This window comes from Diabrotica undecimpunctata, chromosome 4, assembly GCF_040954645.1.
Source record: "Diabrotica undecimpunctata isolate CICGRU chromosome 4, icDiaUnde3, whole genome shotgun sequence".
NCBI lineage: Eukaryota > Metazoa > Arthropoda > Insecta > Coleoptera > Chrysomelidae > Diabrotica > Diabrotica undecimpunctata.
Window position 1 is genome coordinate 19132351 of NC_092806.1, and position 15822 is coordinate 19148172.

General features: G+C 33.3%; 3 protein-coding genes across 8 annotated transcripts in view; 1 reads left to right on the plus strand and 2 right to left on the minus strand.

The window, feature by feature from the left end:
* Dys (Dystrophin) overlaps positions 1-3480 on the minus strand; it is a 48180-nt gene extending 44700 nt beyond the window's left edge. The window contains exons 1-2 of one of the 5 annotated variants that reach the window (XM_072529073.1): positions 3055-3480; positions 1057-1317 (exon numbers count right to left, since the gene is read on the minus strand). In XM_072529073.1, coding sequence (XP_072385174.1) covers positions 1057-1308 — 252 coding nt within the window. In that variant the 5' untranslated portion in view covers positions 1309-1317; positions 3055-3480. Of the gene's footprint in view, positions 1-1056; positions 1325-3007 lie in introns of all 5 variants that reach the window. The other 4 variants (XM_072529072.1, XM_072529071.1, XM_072529070.1 and 1 more) reach the window with 4 other exon arrangements.
* Positions 3481-8191: 4711 nt separating this feature from the next.
* LOC140439267 (calcyphosin-like protein) overlaps positions 8192-15822 on the plus strand; it is a 60242-nt gene continuing 52611 nt past the window's right edge. Inside the window, exon 1 of one of the 2 annotated variants that reach the window (XM_072529079.1) lies at positions 8192-8347. The gene's annotated coding sequence lies outside the window, so the exon portion shown is untranslated. Of the gene's footprint in view, positions 8348-14736; positions 14877-15822 lie in introns of those variants that run through there. The other variant, XM_072529080.1, reaches the window with a different exon arrangement.
* LOC140438583 (protein FAM200C-like) lies at positions 13390-13749 on the minus strand. Its single transcript, XM_072528246.1, has one exon. The coding sequence runs from the start codon at positions 13747-13749 to the stop codon at positions 13390-13392; it is 360 nt and encodes a 119-aa protein (XP_072384347.1).

Below are 15822 nucleotides of genomic sequence, written 5' to 3' on the forward strand. Positions count from 1 at the left end.
GAGTTAGCACCTACAAAAATTTTAAAAATTGCTAAAAACCCGATAACAAAGCCTTGGAATTTGACAGGAACTAAAAGTCGACAACTACGGTTTGGGAAAGGCAAATAAATACTGAAGTGGATAAAAGTGGACGAGCAAAAGCAGGAGTAGCTATTGCGATACATAAAAAATGGACAACAAACATTAAAACAGCAGTCAATGAAAGAATAATTACTCTAGAAATTACATACTTAAATCATGTCATAGTTGTGGTAGGAGTATATGCACTGAATAATCATGCAGATATAGAGGTAAAAATGAGTTCTTGCAAACTTTAGCATCTGCGCTGGATAATATAAGTGGTAAGAAATTATTATCCTAGGAGACTTTAGTGGACGTGTGGGTAGAAACCCTAAAAGCAGAACTATTTTAATGATAACTGTCTTGTCCTCAAAAGGGTTAGGCTATCATGATTGTATAATAAAAAATACTGTTTAACAAGCCTCTTGGTGTTTACACATACATACCAGCTACTAGAATTGCGAGATAAATGTATTAAACAAAAAAAAAAAACAGGAACAAATAAAATCATTTATAGAGATATGGATATCATTTACAGAACTTTGATTTTAGTTTTACAGACTTTCAAAGCATTTAATAGTGTTAAGCATGATAAATTCAGTGAGGGATATTTGGATAGCCTCTGTTTTATTACATTACATTAAAACTGTAGACAAGGAAATTAAAATAGAAGGCCAGTACAAATACCTATGTAAATATATACAAAGCACAATAAAACTGAGAATATACAAAAAAGGTCTAACATATAACTTAATTTTTAAACAAGATTTCCTCTCTATCTCGAATCATCAGTATAGTTCGTTACTTTTAACCTGTGGATACCAAATTCAACAGGGTTTTTCCTTGGACCTATAGAAATCTATGAACAAAGCTTAAAACATCTAGGACATATTATTCAAGAGTTATCATACAGATAGATGGACAGACGACCATCATAAAATATATCATAACTGTATATAAAATAAAAATCAAAACAAACTAAGTTTAAAGTCTCACCTTTTTATATCTGCTGGTGTCTTCATGTTGGTGGGCAGTGATCAATCGCTGCGTTAAGTGTTGAAAATTCTCTATTTGTGACTTAAATTGATGCAATTCAGCATGCAATCCTTTTTGCTCTCTTAGCTGAACCTCCAGTACATCTGCTGTATGGCCCACAGGGGCCATACCAGCCAATCTGGATTCCATCTTTTGAAGCCATACTTCCAGGTCCAGTTTCTTCTGGTCAAAGTTTTCTTCTTTTTTATGCATTGCAGTTTACTGAAAACTGCAAAATAGTTAAAATTTACCAAAATACTAATCGTGATAAGTTTCTAGTGTTTACAAATTCAAATACACAGGCAGAGGCTGTCTTAATTAATTCTGTTTGGTAAACTTTTCTGTCTAATAACACTCAAACAAAAAACAACACATATACCTATACAAGAACAGATGCAATATTTGTTATAAATGACAAAGTGAGACCAACAGAAAAAGGGTTTAAATGGAAATGAAAAAAATTGAAAAAGCAGAAAAAGAAAATTGAATACAATGAATGGATAAAATATAAATGATTTAGAATATAAAGCTTATTAACATTAAATATGGAATGTTACAATTATGCCCTAATAAAATGGAATAATATAAAATTGACAGTTATTAATAAATACTTTAAATTTTTGTGTAGTTCCTGCAAGTATTCTTTCATTCTTATTATCTGGGGAACGTTAATTTAAAGGATAGAGTCAGAGTGAATATATAAGCTTTCTGATCAACTCCGCTGAGTTTTGTTTTTCATTTATAGTTATTGTTAGTACTTTTAGGAAAGAAGTCACCTTTAATCAGACCTATAAGGTATATTATATATCTTTTTTTTCCTTTTTCTGAATATACAGTCCATTTTCTCCTAGAAAGTTTATATAACTAGAAGCTTTAGGTTAGGTTCTTCAACAATCTCTAAATATGTACATTAGAAGAATCTTTGGTTGTCTAATTTCTTGTAAATTTTCTTAATGTTTGGCCCTTTTGAGAACTACTTTTCTTTGGCTTTCTAGAGTCGTGAATACTACAACTTATAAGAGTCAATACTACAACTTATAAGAGTATACAACTAGAGTCATAAAGTCTACAAATTGCTTGTAGAATTTAATTTTAAAAGGGTATTGACATATTAAACATCTACAATTAGTAAACAATAGGTGACAAATGGATCACTCCAATACCAACCTAACATCCATACATAAACAACTGTTTTACAAAAAAAATATATATTTTGGAAAGTGCACTTTTCAAATTAAATTCAGTTTAAGGGACTAGAGATTATATATATGAACTACATTTCAAATACCTGCCTCCCAAGTGAATTTATTGTCTCTTACTGAGTAGGTATTAAAAGAGCCAATAGTTTATGTACCACAACTTATGGTTTCTTACTTTCAGTTGAAACAATTAAATCTTAAGTTTGAATACCACTGAATTTAGTATATTAATTTAATTTAACCTACTTAAATAACGCAATATCAATAATATATCTGTTCTAATTCATTATGTGTACAAAAGACAGAATTTTATTATAAAAATATTATTTATAACATTTTAAAAGAAAATCATATTATTTTCTTACATATTGAAACTATATTTGTTAATAAAATTAATTTATATTCACTAAACATTTTTTTACAATAGTTTAACAATCTTATAATAAAATCTTTATTGCTTTTGTTTAACTTTTGTAAATGAAAATGTAAAATATTTCTTTGAAGAAATAGTTGCAGTGGTAGTTTTGCAGTAATATTGGATATCTATATTTATATGAATAAAAAATAATTAACTATATTCTTAATACGTGTATCTCTACTAGAAAAGACACCTTGGAACTACAACTGTTAGTTCTAATTCAAAGAATTCATCTCCTAACCTTTCACAAGCATCTTTTACATTATAATATATAAAGCAAAGCTTCAATATTCACCTTATAATTAATGTTTTCTACTCCATATTCAGGAAAGTATCACTTACACTCCTTATATGACACCGCCAGGGACTTATTTTCATATTTAAATATTAAAATAATAAGCTGCCTTTTAAGGGCGACACACCACGGAAGTCTTCTTCAGGTCTTTACCACAGATCAATGCAGGTTGATGACCGCGCACCTGGTCAGATTTTTCATATCACTGGATGTTAAAATTGGGAAGAGCATGTAATTTTCAGTCATGATTAATTGCATGAAGGTCTAGATGAAAGGGAGCTCCAAATTAACCTCAATTAATGACAGAAATTGTTTGTACATAAAAATAAATTAGAACAGCGTTGCCGGGTCTTCGGAATCATCTTGAAAGGCCTAAAGAGCTGGGAAATAGTTTACCGATAATCTAGTTCTCCTCACATTATTTTTGATCGTTTCATGACTAATATTTTTATTACTAACAGATTACAAAATACTGTGTTTATTTTTAATAGTGTTTGGGTATTATTGTTTGTATGATGTATTAACGTTGCTAGGCAACTGGAAAAATTTATTGTTAGTAGCCATGCAACACACGAACTACTGTAGTGTTTAACGTGTTGCATATATTAAGAAATAAAAAGCCATTTTTTTTAATTTAGCATTTTCTATAGTTATTTTTTATTTTAAATATTCCATAAAAATATTTAGTTTTTGTTGTTTTCTTTTTATTTTCTTTAAATTGCGGTTTATGAGAACAAACCACATTTATTATTAAAAGAACACTAAGACCAAAGAAAGAAAATATATAAACAAATAAAAAACATGTAAAAATATTAAATAAAACCGGTATAAACTTTATGGTAATTGTTTAATGATATAAAACCAAGAAGGTAGTAGTTGGCGCCGGTACCTGTCCGAAAGGTAAAAAGTCCTACGATATTGTTATTATAATTATCCAGATTTAGCTATAATGATACGGCTCACACTCCCACTCAGTGGCGGATCTAGAAATTATTGTCAGGGGGGGGTCATGGGTCTTGAGGGTGATTTTGATATAGGATTTAGATTTTTGCACCTTTACGATTGATATGATTTAATAAGTATAAACCAAAGTTAAGTAAATTAAATGCAATAACTCAATGTAAGTGTAAACATTAATGAATGTATTTAACATTCCTAATAAACTCTATCTTATCGTTGGATATCCGATATCAATTTGTAACAACATTCACTTATTCCTTATTGCTATACGGAGTGGAAACATGGACTTTCGGAGTTACAAGTATGAGGCGTATAGAAGCCTTTGAAATGTGTGTTTTTCGAAGAATGCTGAAGATTTCGTGGACAGAGCACGTGACCAATAACGAGGTGCTGAGATGAATGAGGACTTAGAGAGAACTCCTAAATATTGTAAACAAGAGAAAAACGAGTTATCTAGGACATATTCAGAGAGAAGAAAAACATAACTTTCTACGACTCATAATGGAAGGGAAAGTAGAAGGAAAAAGAGGTCCAGGAAAATAAAATGCTCCTGGCTGAAGAATGTTAGAGACTGGACAGGCATGGACACACATTCAATACTAAGAACAGCTCAAGATAGAGAGCAATTTGCTGTAGTTATAGCCACCCTTCCGTAATGAAAAAGAAACCTTAAGAATTAGTGTAAACAGCATTTTATTTAAGTTAATTTGTTCAACAAAAAACAATATAATTAAGGAATAGTTATTTCTATAATTAGGCATATTAGGCTATAAGTGCATAAATCGTCAACAACAACCGGCAACGAGTGGTAAATAAAAGTTCAGTGATTAAAAATACTATAAGAATAAGATAAGTAAATATTATATAATTTTATAAAAATGTATTCTTTTCGCCTATCCGATTTAGCAAATCGCTCTATGATTGCATCAACATCTAGAGAAATTTCAGGACACACATTGATGAGTGCTAAACCAGTTAACAGAAGTTCTATTTCTAAGCCAAGTCTTTGGACGCTTAAGCGTAGAACGCTCTGTTGTTGCTGTACTGACTGGCAGTGTAATTAATATTTGCAGAAATATTCTGATATTTGGATGGAGTTGTCTTTCCTATGAATATCGCAGTTTCCTTCTAAAATACAATCAGGAAGTCTTCCATTATTTTGCACGACTCTTTTCCACTTTTGAATCCACAGTGAAAACTCTTTTTCTATTGTGGAATATACAGTAAGTAGTTGGTCCAATAATATCCTGGAATGTGGAAGTTAAGATATTGTCTAAAAGGGGTAAATAAATAGATCTTCGGAAATATTCTTCGCAAGAGTTAAGATTGGTTTTGATGACAGGTTTGACGAGAAACTATACGAGGCATCTTCACTTTAATGTCTAGTTGTTCAGCTATTTGTTAACTTCATAGTTAAGTTTGCTAAAAACAGATTCAGCATTTGATCTTTTATTTTGAAGAATGCATTTAGTGTCCTCTATGGCCTCAGTAGCCTACTTAAAATCTAATTTTGGTGACTAAAGAAGACGACTAAGTGATACAATTGTATTATACCTAAAACATGACTAAGACAAACTACTGTTTCAGAATTTCACAAATACCTTGGACAGCAGCCCCCAGTTCCTTTATTTGTATTCACTAACGTATCAGACATAGCTAATGTAAGAACAATATTCACTTTAATATTTATTATAGATAAATTATAAAATGTAGCACACAGTCTCAACAATTATAATATATATTCAATTATAAACAACCAATTCGTAGTCAAAACTGAAGATAAGAAATACCCAATAAAAAATAAAAATATGCTGATTTCGTGCGAAAAGTCATGTCATAATGAGCAATAATCAAAAATTGTTGATATTTTTTAAAGAGCAATTTATAAAGGCTTGCGTATAATTCTACACTTACCTCTACAATAAATGAATTTGAATCGTTTTAACTCTTGACTTCCTGCTTATAGGTTGATGGGTTTTAAATTATTTTTTTTAGGATTATTTAATTGATATTTATTGATAAGGGCCTGCGTAGTGCAAGCGGTAGGGTGCTTGCCTCGCAAGCCGGTGGTCCGGGGTTCAAATCCCACCGCCGGCAAGAACATCTAGACATTCTAAAAATGTCTATAGGCCCCAGGTCGACTCAGCCTGAATAAAAATGAGTACCTTGAGTAAAACCAGGGGTAATAATAGACGGTTGAAGCGTAGCACTGGCAATGTTACCTTCCTTGTATACCGTAGGCCCTAGATATAGCAGACTACCCTGCTATACTCCCAAAGCCGCGACAGCGGTATAAAACGGGAGACTATTATATTATAATTGATATTTAATTTTGTTTTGGGGGTGGTCATGATTACTAAGAGGAAAATTCACTCATCCCAGATACCTACGGTGTCAAAAGGATTGGGCTCTGGTGGGACTCTTCCCGTGTTATCGAGCCCTAGGTGAATGATACGTCGAACTATTCCCCAAAAATTTTTGTACGCATCTGGATGTCGAAAGTAGCACAGCTTTCTGCCTTTAGATCTTATACAGGTGTCCACAGGTTATTATCTCAGATTTAGCCATATGGCTCACACTTCCACTAAGGGGAAAATTCACTCATCCCAAATACCTACGGCATCAAAAGGATTGAGCTCTGGTGGGACTCTTTCCGTATTATCGAGCCCTAGGGGACTTACTAGGAGTATCTCCCAAAAAATTTTGTACGCATTTGGACGTCGAAAATAGCACAACTTTCTGCCGTCAGCTCTTATACAGATGTTCACAGTTTGTTATCATTATTACTATTATTATTATCACTACTGTGTGGTCTGTACCTCTCAGATTAATTGGGTCCCTCTTAATTTTAATGCCAAAATTATAACCACCCAAGGCTTTATTCAAAATGTCTTCTGAAGATGTTTAAAAAGAATGGCGGGAGTACACAACCCTGATGAACCTCTCCATTTATTTATACTGCAGCGCTTTGGTCGTAATAAATATAGACCAGCATTGTGTGTCTCTAAACTACCTATCAACTGCTAAAATATTTAAAAACCTCTCTATCTTTCCGTAGCAAGGTTAAGGATATTTTTTTTTGTTTCCGGGATATAGAGATGTTTTAAAATATTTTAGTGGCTGCGACATACTTTTGAGATATCAGATGCCACTCCGAACAGTCTTATGTTAGGTTAAGAACTCTGCGTTTATTTGAGCCTGTTTTAGATTTGACACTGCTAGCATGTCTCCATAAAGAGGATATAAGATATGTTGTAGTGTCTACGAAAAACAGACTTTTAGATTGAAAAACAAGCATACATATTCCAAGTAATTTACTTCAATTTTAAATTGTTGCTACCTATATAAAACGTCCTTATTGAACTCTTTTGCTCTAATGTAATATTCCGCTTTTAAATTTTATAGTTTATCTTTACTGTTAGCCATTATTATTGAGTCACATGTATGATATTCGCTCCGTGCGTGACCATGGTAGGGGTACCTTGAAACGATGCCAGCGAGCGTAGCGGCGAAATATGACAAAATTGGACACTATCTTTTTACGCATAAATTTTATCAAAAATGTGTGCAAATACATGTTGCGTATTTAGTTGTGCTAACAATACCAAAAATAGTAAGTGTAGTTTTTATAGGTTCCCAAAGATTACATATAAATTAGAGAAAAGAAAAAGATGGATCCGTGCTATTAATATGAAAAAGGAAATATCACGTAACCTCATTTTTATGCAATTGAAATATTTAAATAATTTACCTTAAATGATATTTTATAAGGCTTCAAGCTAACTGCAGAGTGCCTGATGACTTTAGCTTTTATATCATAACTTTTACTATTACTGTTTTTAATTATATGCTCTTTCACGTGAAAAATTTGATTTGCCAGTACTAGATTTTTAACTTTTCTTTTCCGTTTGGACTTAAAAATATATATGTATTATGATGAATTTTGAGAAACTCAGTTTTTAATACTACATTTATTTTTTACATAAACTGAAAAAATATAATTAAAAAGTTAATTATTAATAATTGTCAATTTCGCCTGTATTTAACAATGTCAAACACATGTCATTAATGTCAAATGTTTAACCTGAAAATTGGTAAGTAGAAAACTGTCAGATGAAGGCGGTAGGTGTCGCGTCAGTCACGCACGGAGCGAATACTCCTTTACTTTATTTTGTTATAATTGACATAATAATAATTGTTTACATCAATATGCTAAAAAACTAGTCTCCCCCAACATATAGGTTTGTGAGAAATCAATGAAATTAGGTTAAAAGGAAATAAAACCACAGGTTGTCTCATCACAACATTAAAAACTATATTTGGAATAACTAAAATAGATACATATAGATATAACATATCTAATATATCTACAATCATCGTGTAAGTATAACACTACGTTTCAAAAAATTATTTATATTTGTTTTAGCGTCTGTAGGCTTTGTAATAACTTTTGTGAATAAAACTGTATCAATATCTACCACCACTGTATTCTAAATAATATACTAGAGTAACTAGAGCTTTAGCAGAAAATATGCGCCAAGGTTTCCATCGGCTACAACGAACAACTTACCATTTCCATATCATAAATCACTCAGTTATCTATAACCCTCTTCTTGTTGTAGTTCCTTCTCCTATCGGAGGTTGGCTATCATCACAGCTATCCGTACCTTATTGGCGGCTGCTCTAAAAAGATCTACTGAGCTGCAACTATACCACTCTCTTAGGTTTCTCAGCCAGGAAATTCTTCGTCTTCCTATGGATCTTTTACCCTTGATTTTAACTTCCATTATGAGCCTTAATATCTCATATTTTGCACCTCTGGTAATGGGGCCTAAATATTCCAACTTTCTTGTTTTGATGTGCTTTATGACTCGCAATCCTTTTGTAGCCTCCTTAACACTTCTGCATTGGTAACTCGTTGGGTCCATGGTATTTTCAAAATCCCTCTATAGTATCACATCTCAAATGATTATTAGGTTGATATTGATACTAAATATACATAAATACCCGAAAAAGCAATATTTTTAGTGCCTTTTTTATTACAAAAAAATCTTTCTGTGAGTGGTACCTACATGAATGGCTTATAGATATATGAAGTATATATAAACTTGATAACATTGTTATAGTACCATATTAAAACATATATTGACATTTGAGAACTAAAATGCACTTCTTATTCTTTCATGGCTCTATAACTCTAAGTGAGTCTTGGCCGCGTTTACCATTTTTCTCCACTTTTGCCGGTATTGGGCAGCAATCTTCCATTTTCGTATTTGCATCTTACGTAGATCACTCGTTACTGCATCTTTCCATTCCTTTCTTTTGTGACCAATTGACCTTCTACCATCGATTGTATTTTAGTAGCCTTAATCTGAACCCAAGGTCCTTCGAACGACGTGGTAGTCCGAACGGGCACGCGCGACTCTGCCTTGCCTCCTCCACGATTGAATCGACATGAAACGACATTACGAATATCGGTTTTTACTTTACTTGCCCACCTACATATTATTTAGTTCTGTTAGTGCTTTCCTATCACGATGACTCCTCGTAAACACGTGACTGACTATCGAACAAAAGACCAAAATCTCAAGGTGATACAGCAAGGAACTAGCTACAGTTTCATTTTAAAACAGTTCGGTATTGGCAAATCTACTATTACAGACATTAAGAAGAACAAAAAAAAAAAGATAAAAAAGTTCGTCAGCAAAATGGAAAGCGGTCCAGGGAACAGGAAAACCATCAAACCCCCCGAATATCCGAAGGCAGAAAGTGGGTTGTTCATGTGGTTCCTACAATAGCGGATAAAGCATGTTTCGGTGAGTGGTAAAATGTTGTGTGAAAAAGCCCGTCATTTCCATCGTGAAATGTCATCGAATCACCAAGCTTTTAGAACATGTAAGAGTTGGTTGGACAACTTTAATCGACGTTATGAAGTTAGACATCTCAAAATTACTGGTGAGAAACTTTCGAGTAATGCCGACAGCATCGAACCCTTCAGAACTGCATTTGAAAAACTTGTGATTAAAAACAATTTGACAGCCAAGCAAATTTACAATGAAGATGCAATTGGGTTATTTTGGGGCATGTTATCAGACTACACATTGGTGTCATCTTAAGAAACGAACGCTCCTGGTCGAAAAATTATGAAAGAAAGAATCACCTTTATTAAGCTTTTGTGCAAATGCTTCAGGGCTGTGAGAACGGCTAACAAGCCTTGTGAATTCAAATCTATTGATCTTCCCGTATGGTATCGAGGGCAAAAAAGTTCATGGGTGATAAGAGATTTGTTCTTGGATTGGTTCAAAACTGAATTCGTCCCTATGTTCTTCGTCATCTCGCACGTGTGAACCTCCCTCAGGACGCAGTGTTGCTGCTGGACAACTGCCCTGGTCATCCATCCGCTAATGAACTTCCTAGTGAAGATGGTAAAATTTTTGCCCTGTTCTTACCACCCAACACGATTGCTATGATTCAATCAATAGATCAGAATGTCATTCAGAACACAAAACTGCGCTATCGACAAGCTTTACTCTCCAACATTCTTGCTAACGAGCAAAGTGAAACGGATCTGGTAGTAGCTTTGAAGAAAGATAATGTCAAGGACGTCGTTTTTAATTTGGCAAATTGTTGACCATCCATTTAACAACGTTTGATTTAACTTTCTTGAAAAAACTTGAGTCTAAACTTAGTGGCTATTGACGACTCTTCATCCAACGAAAAAGACATCATTTTAAGCCCCCTTGTCACTTAGTTTTCTCAAGAAAACACGACAATAATTACTGAATCTGAGGTTCGAGAATGGGCATCAGGTGGCTGTGACAAAGAAATTGACACCCAAGAAATGCTCACGCTTATTATGAGGCGAATTACAGTTTTATACACATACACTTGTTTTAGCTATATTAAAAATCAATTTTTATTTAAGTAGCGTCGCTAGGAAATAATACGCTTTATTTCTGCTATGATTCTAGCTAATACATCTGTTTCATAAGTATTTTTGGCTGTTATCACTGCTCCTAAGTATTTGATTCTTTGACAACTTTTAAATTATATTCATTTACCGAAATATTTTGTCTAAATCTTAGTATTGTCTTTTATTGTATATATATTCTAAGTCTTGTATTTTTGGTAACCACCATGTATTTAATCTTATCTCGTTGACCTTAAGGCCTATTTCCCTGACCCCTCTTTCAAAAAGGGTTAAAACTTCTTTCGTATCTCTGGTGGATTGTGCAATTGTGTCGACATCGTCAGCAAAAGCTAACAGTACCTTTGCTCCCTGGGCAGCGAAGCCATTTGTTAATTCTGTTTGTGCTTTCCTAACTGCGTCTTCTAAAGCGAAATTAAATAACAAAGGGGAAAGTGGATCGTCTTGTCCTAGGTCCGTTTTGATTTAAAACTCATTTGATGTACTGCTGCTAATTTTGATACGTGGGCTAATCTTACCAGCTTTACGGGTACTACAATTCACTACTTTTTTAAATTTGACCTTCAAATAATTTTGTATATTATGTGTTTTATCCCGAATAAAGTAAGTGCCTCCTAGTGGAGAGATACGGCTAACAATATATATATTGACTTATAGGGTACTCGTTACGGTAGGGATCTTGGCCTATACCAAAAAATTGCAAGCGGGTGTGGGGTAATACTGACTTGGTTGCATTGATGGTACTTTGGCTAAATCGTGCAGGATATGAGCTGATGTAAATGGTATTCAGGCATCAAAAGTCCAAAAATCTTTTCAGACCTTAAACAAAAACGGTTCAATCTTCCTTCAAACAATTTGATGTGGCTAATTTTGTGTAACCACTACCAGTAACATAAGCTAACATAAAATACTGAGCGTGGTGCGAGAACATTTTGTCGTAGATTTAATTTATTAACCTTGCGCCAAACAATTATTATCCTTTTATATTATACAACCATTAATCATCTCGAATTCTCCAGAAACATTGCACAGTGAGACTAGTTTCTCCAAATTACTCGTCAATGGGAAGCGGGGCGACGAACAGAGGTTATTTGATCATATATTGGTGTCGCATGTTTAGCATTTCTATGTAATAGAGCGGGCGCTTACTTAATAACATATTAAATTTATAAATTGACGTATATGTACCCGTTAAACAGCATGAGTTAGAAGAAATGAGAAGAGACAGACCTTTGGAGGTCTGTCTTTCCAAGATCAATGTGACTACTCACTCCCTCCGAGGGCTCAGAACTAAAGAGAGAGGGAAAGAGCCGTTAAACTCATAAGTATTCCTTTCGTTTTAGTAGTTTATTTTGGTATCTTAGGTAATTGTTTTTATAGCGTCTATTTTAATACATGTATTCATTTTATTATTACTACCGGCGGAGCCCTACCAGAAGCTTTGTGGTGCACCGGGGTTCCGCGGAGCACATTTTGTGTAACGGTGATCTAGATCAGGGGTTCCCAAATTTTTTTGTACCACGCCCCCTTTTGTTAAAATGAAAGTTTCTCGCGCCCCCATCCCTAAACAATAAATTGTATGGGCCTAGGAACAAAACAAAAACAAATAAGTATTACATAGAAAACAAAACATTTATTTATACTGCCATAAGATCCAATATCAATTTTTATGAAATACAAAAATTATTAATAAAAGAAATATAGATTAGGTTGGTTAGAGAGATGGATGTGCTTGCATTTTCTTTACCAATATGCCTATTCGTGGCTGAGTTTTAGTAAGTGCACGCAAGTCGATACTTTGTTTTAATTGCCACAAGTGTTGAAAATGCTTTTTCGCACAAATAGGTACTTGAAATATACACGAAGAGCTTCCCGTGATACACTAGGATACACTTTGAAATATTTTAACCAAAATGAAGGTTTGTCCATTATATCAAAGTTGTATTTGGCAGAGGGATCATGTTTTATTTGTAAAGCATCTTCTTAAAGTGATTCAGGCAGGGAGTCTATGTTGACATGGAATGGGTCAATTGACATTCTGAAAATACTATCGTCACAAGTGTTTGGGAAGTATTTCTGGAACTCTTCCGTTAGGCTCTCCAAATGGTTTCATATTTGGATTTTCAAACTTGATATTTCATAAATGTTCTTGAAGCGTGTTTCTTCTGAGATTCACTCTACTTTAGGGAAACTCGAATAATTGCAGGGCAAAAAAAGTTGACACTGCTTTCATAACATCAATAGCTTTTGTCGTGGTCTCCAACTCTGTAGAAAAGAGTAGTTTGTCATTCATTATTTCGTTTTCGATATACCGAACATAAACAATTAACTGAGAACATTGTGCTATGTCTGTAATCTCCTCTAGCTGAATACCAAAAAAATGCGATTGTTTTACTGCATCAACTACCTGCTTTTGTATGTCCTCGGCCATATCATCAGTGCGACGTTTTACAGTATTGTCAGAAAGAAGTATTTGAGATAACTTTTGCTTACTCTATGTTCCAAGAATAATATCAGCTGCCTGTAACAAACATGGTTTAACAAGCGTCTCTCCAATAATATCGCTCTTCTTTTCTTTAGCAATCAGAAGTGATAGCTCATATGAAGCTTCAAGCACTTTTTCAGATGACTGAGCCGTAGAACCAGTACTATCCAACTTCATCCGTTTTAAATTTTCAGATTTTGTAGCAAAAAATTCCTTTGGTTTGTCCTTAAAAGAGTTATGTTTGGATAAAAAATGTCTTTCTTGACGGTTATGTCTTATTGCATCATTGCATAATACTTCATAGCAAATTACACACTCGTTCGACGTTATCTTTACGCATACAAATAAATCCACATTTGATATAATCATTATTATACTTGCGTTTCTTTTATAATGCAAAAATACGTGCAGGCTAGGCCGAGGCATCTCAAACACTCACTGAGTCACAATTGATTAGCTCATTAGTTGTGGTTAGCTGGCCAGCATCTGGGGTTAGAGGTAAGGAGGGAGGCAATGCTTGGAAACGCTCGGTTGTCAAATGCGCGCTGTTGCCACATTAAACGGCCCACATTACATTCTTTCAAGCACTCGATTTCAAATTTATGTGTAAAGTCAGATGTTAAAGTGGATTGTTTTAATTTTCTAAACCCCTGGTCTAGTCTAGATGATACCGAGAATTCTCTGAATTACTGGTGTCATTCAGAACCTACTAAAGAATGCTATATAGCTTGTTATTTGTGAACATCTTTATAAGGTCATTCAATCCTTTTGATACCCTAGGTATCTTAGAAGTGTGAATTACCTCGTTAAAGAGAGTGAGAGCCTTGTGGTCTATTTCTGATAAATCTAAATAGTAAATATTAGTAAATAGTAAAAATAGTATCTAAACCATTCAAGAAGAATACAAAAATTAGAATACAAATAAATTAGGGCAGTCGGTATAAAAAAAAGGAAAATGTCGTCCAAGAAAAGTATTGTCCTATAATGTAAAAAAGTAAATATATATTCTTCGCAGACAAAGAGAGGCACATTGCATGAGTTAAATACGAAACTACACCAAACGGTAAATATCATAGCATGTTCCTGGCAACATAATTTCAATTAGGCTAAACATTTTATGCCGTTCTAAGTACAATGATAGTCATTGAGGTTAAGGACATATTAAAAAGAATAATTTAACACACCCCTTAGTTTCAGAACTGTTTTAGAACAATAATACCATCTCTGATGACACATTCTTGTAATCGATAATGAGGTACGAGGGTGGTAGATGACATTTAAAAAATTTATCTATTTATCAGTTTCCGTAATTATTATTTCATCGATAGAGAGACGCACAGACAGCGATTCCCGGTTTTGTTGCTAGTGGTTGATATCTCCTGGCAACATTTACGAACTCGTCAATAAATAAATTATTCTTCATGACAAAATACGTTGACCATTCGTGAGTGAGAATACAAGTTTGTAGCTGTAGGACGTTACCTGATATTTGGCAGGTAATTATTATTTTAATTGCTGTTTATCAATTATGTACAATTGAATAATATATTTGAAGGAGGTGTTTATGATTTTATCTAGAATTTTTTAGTATGTTTATTTATTTATTAAGGTCAACAGATTTTGGAGGCGTCGGGCTTAAAAATTATAATAACTTATAATAGACGAAATATATAAATCTAATAGTAAGAGCAATTACACTTTCGTCCGGAATATCGTAATGAGTTCAGTTTTACCTTAAATTTTTACCTGAAGAAATAACACTTTCGTCCAAGTTAAATAGTTTTTGCATATACACTTTCGTCCAGGGGTCGAGCTCCGCGGGGATCAATCCCATAATTAGAAAAAAAAAGTTCTCTTACTGCGTTATAAAATTTATTATCTTAGATTAGTGAATTTCATTTACAACTTACAGTATAAATAGCAAATAATAATAAACTTACTTAAAAACTAAAATAATGGGATGTATATTTAACATATTCCAGCCTAGTACTAGTTTTTTCATTAAAATTTTCTATTTTACTTTTCAAAAATGTCTCACGAGCTACAGTTTTGTTATTAGGTCTGTTACATTTATGAATACTTTGAAGTCTAATGTAAATCTCATTTTGATATTGATTGATAAGCCAAGTTCTTGAATTTTACGCCGCCAAGCCTGCGAAAGTTGGAATCTACATACGATTATTTTAGATTGACCCCAAACTGATTTAACAGCCTTATGAATTGGTTTTTCAAAATCAATGACAATATCTTTTGGAAGAAAATTTAAAGTTAGCTCTGAACATTTGGTCCTTATCAAATCGAAACATGTTTCATATGTAGATGATAATTTATCTGGCAATAAACAAAATACTAGTGGAATGTAATGGCCATTGTAGTATCCATGAATTGTAAACATTTGATAATAGAATTTTGGGTAATAATTAAATGTACTATCCATATATA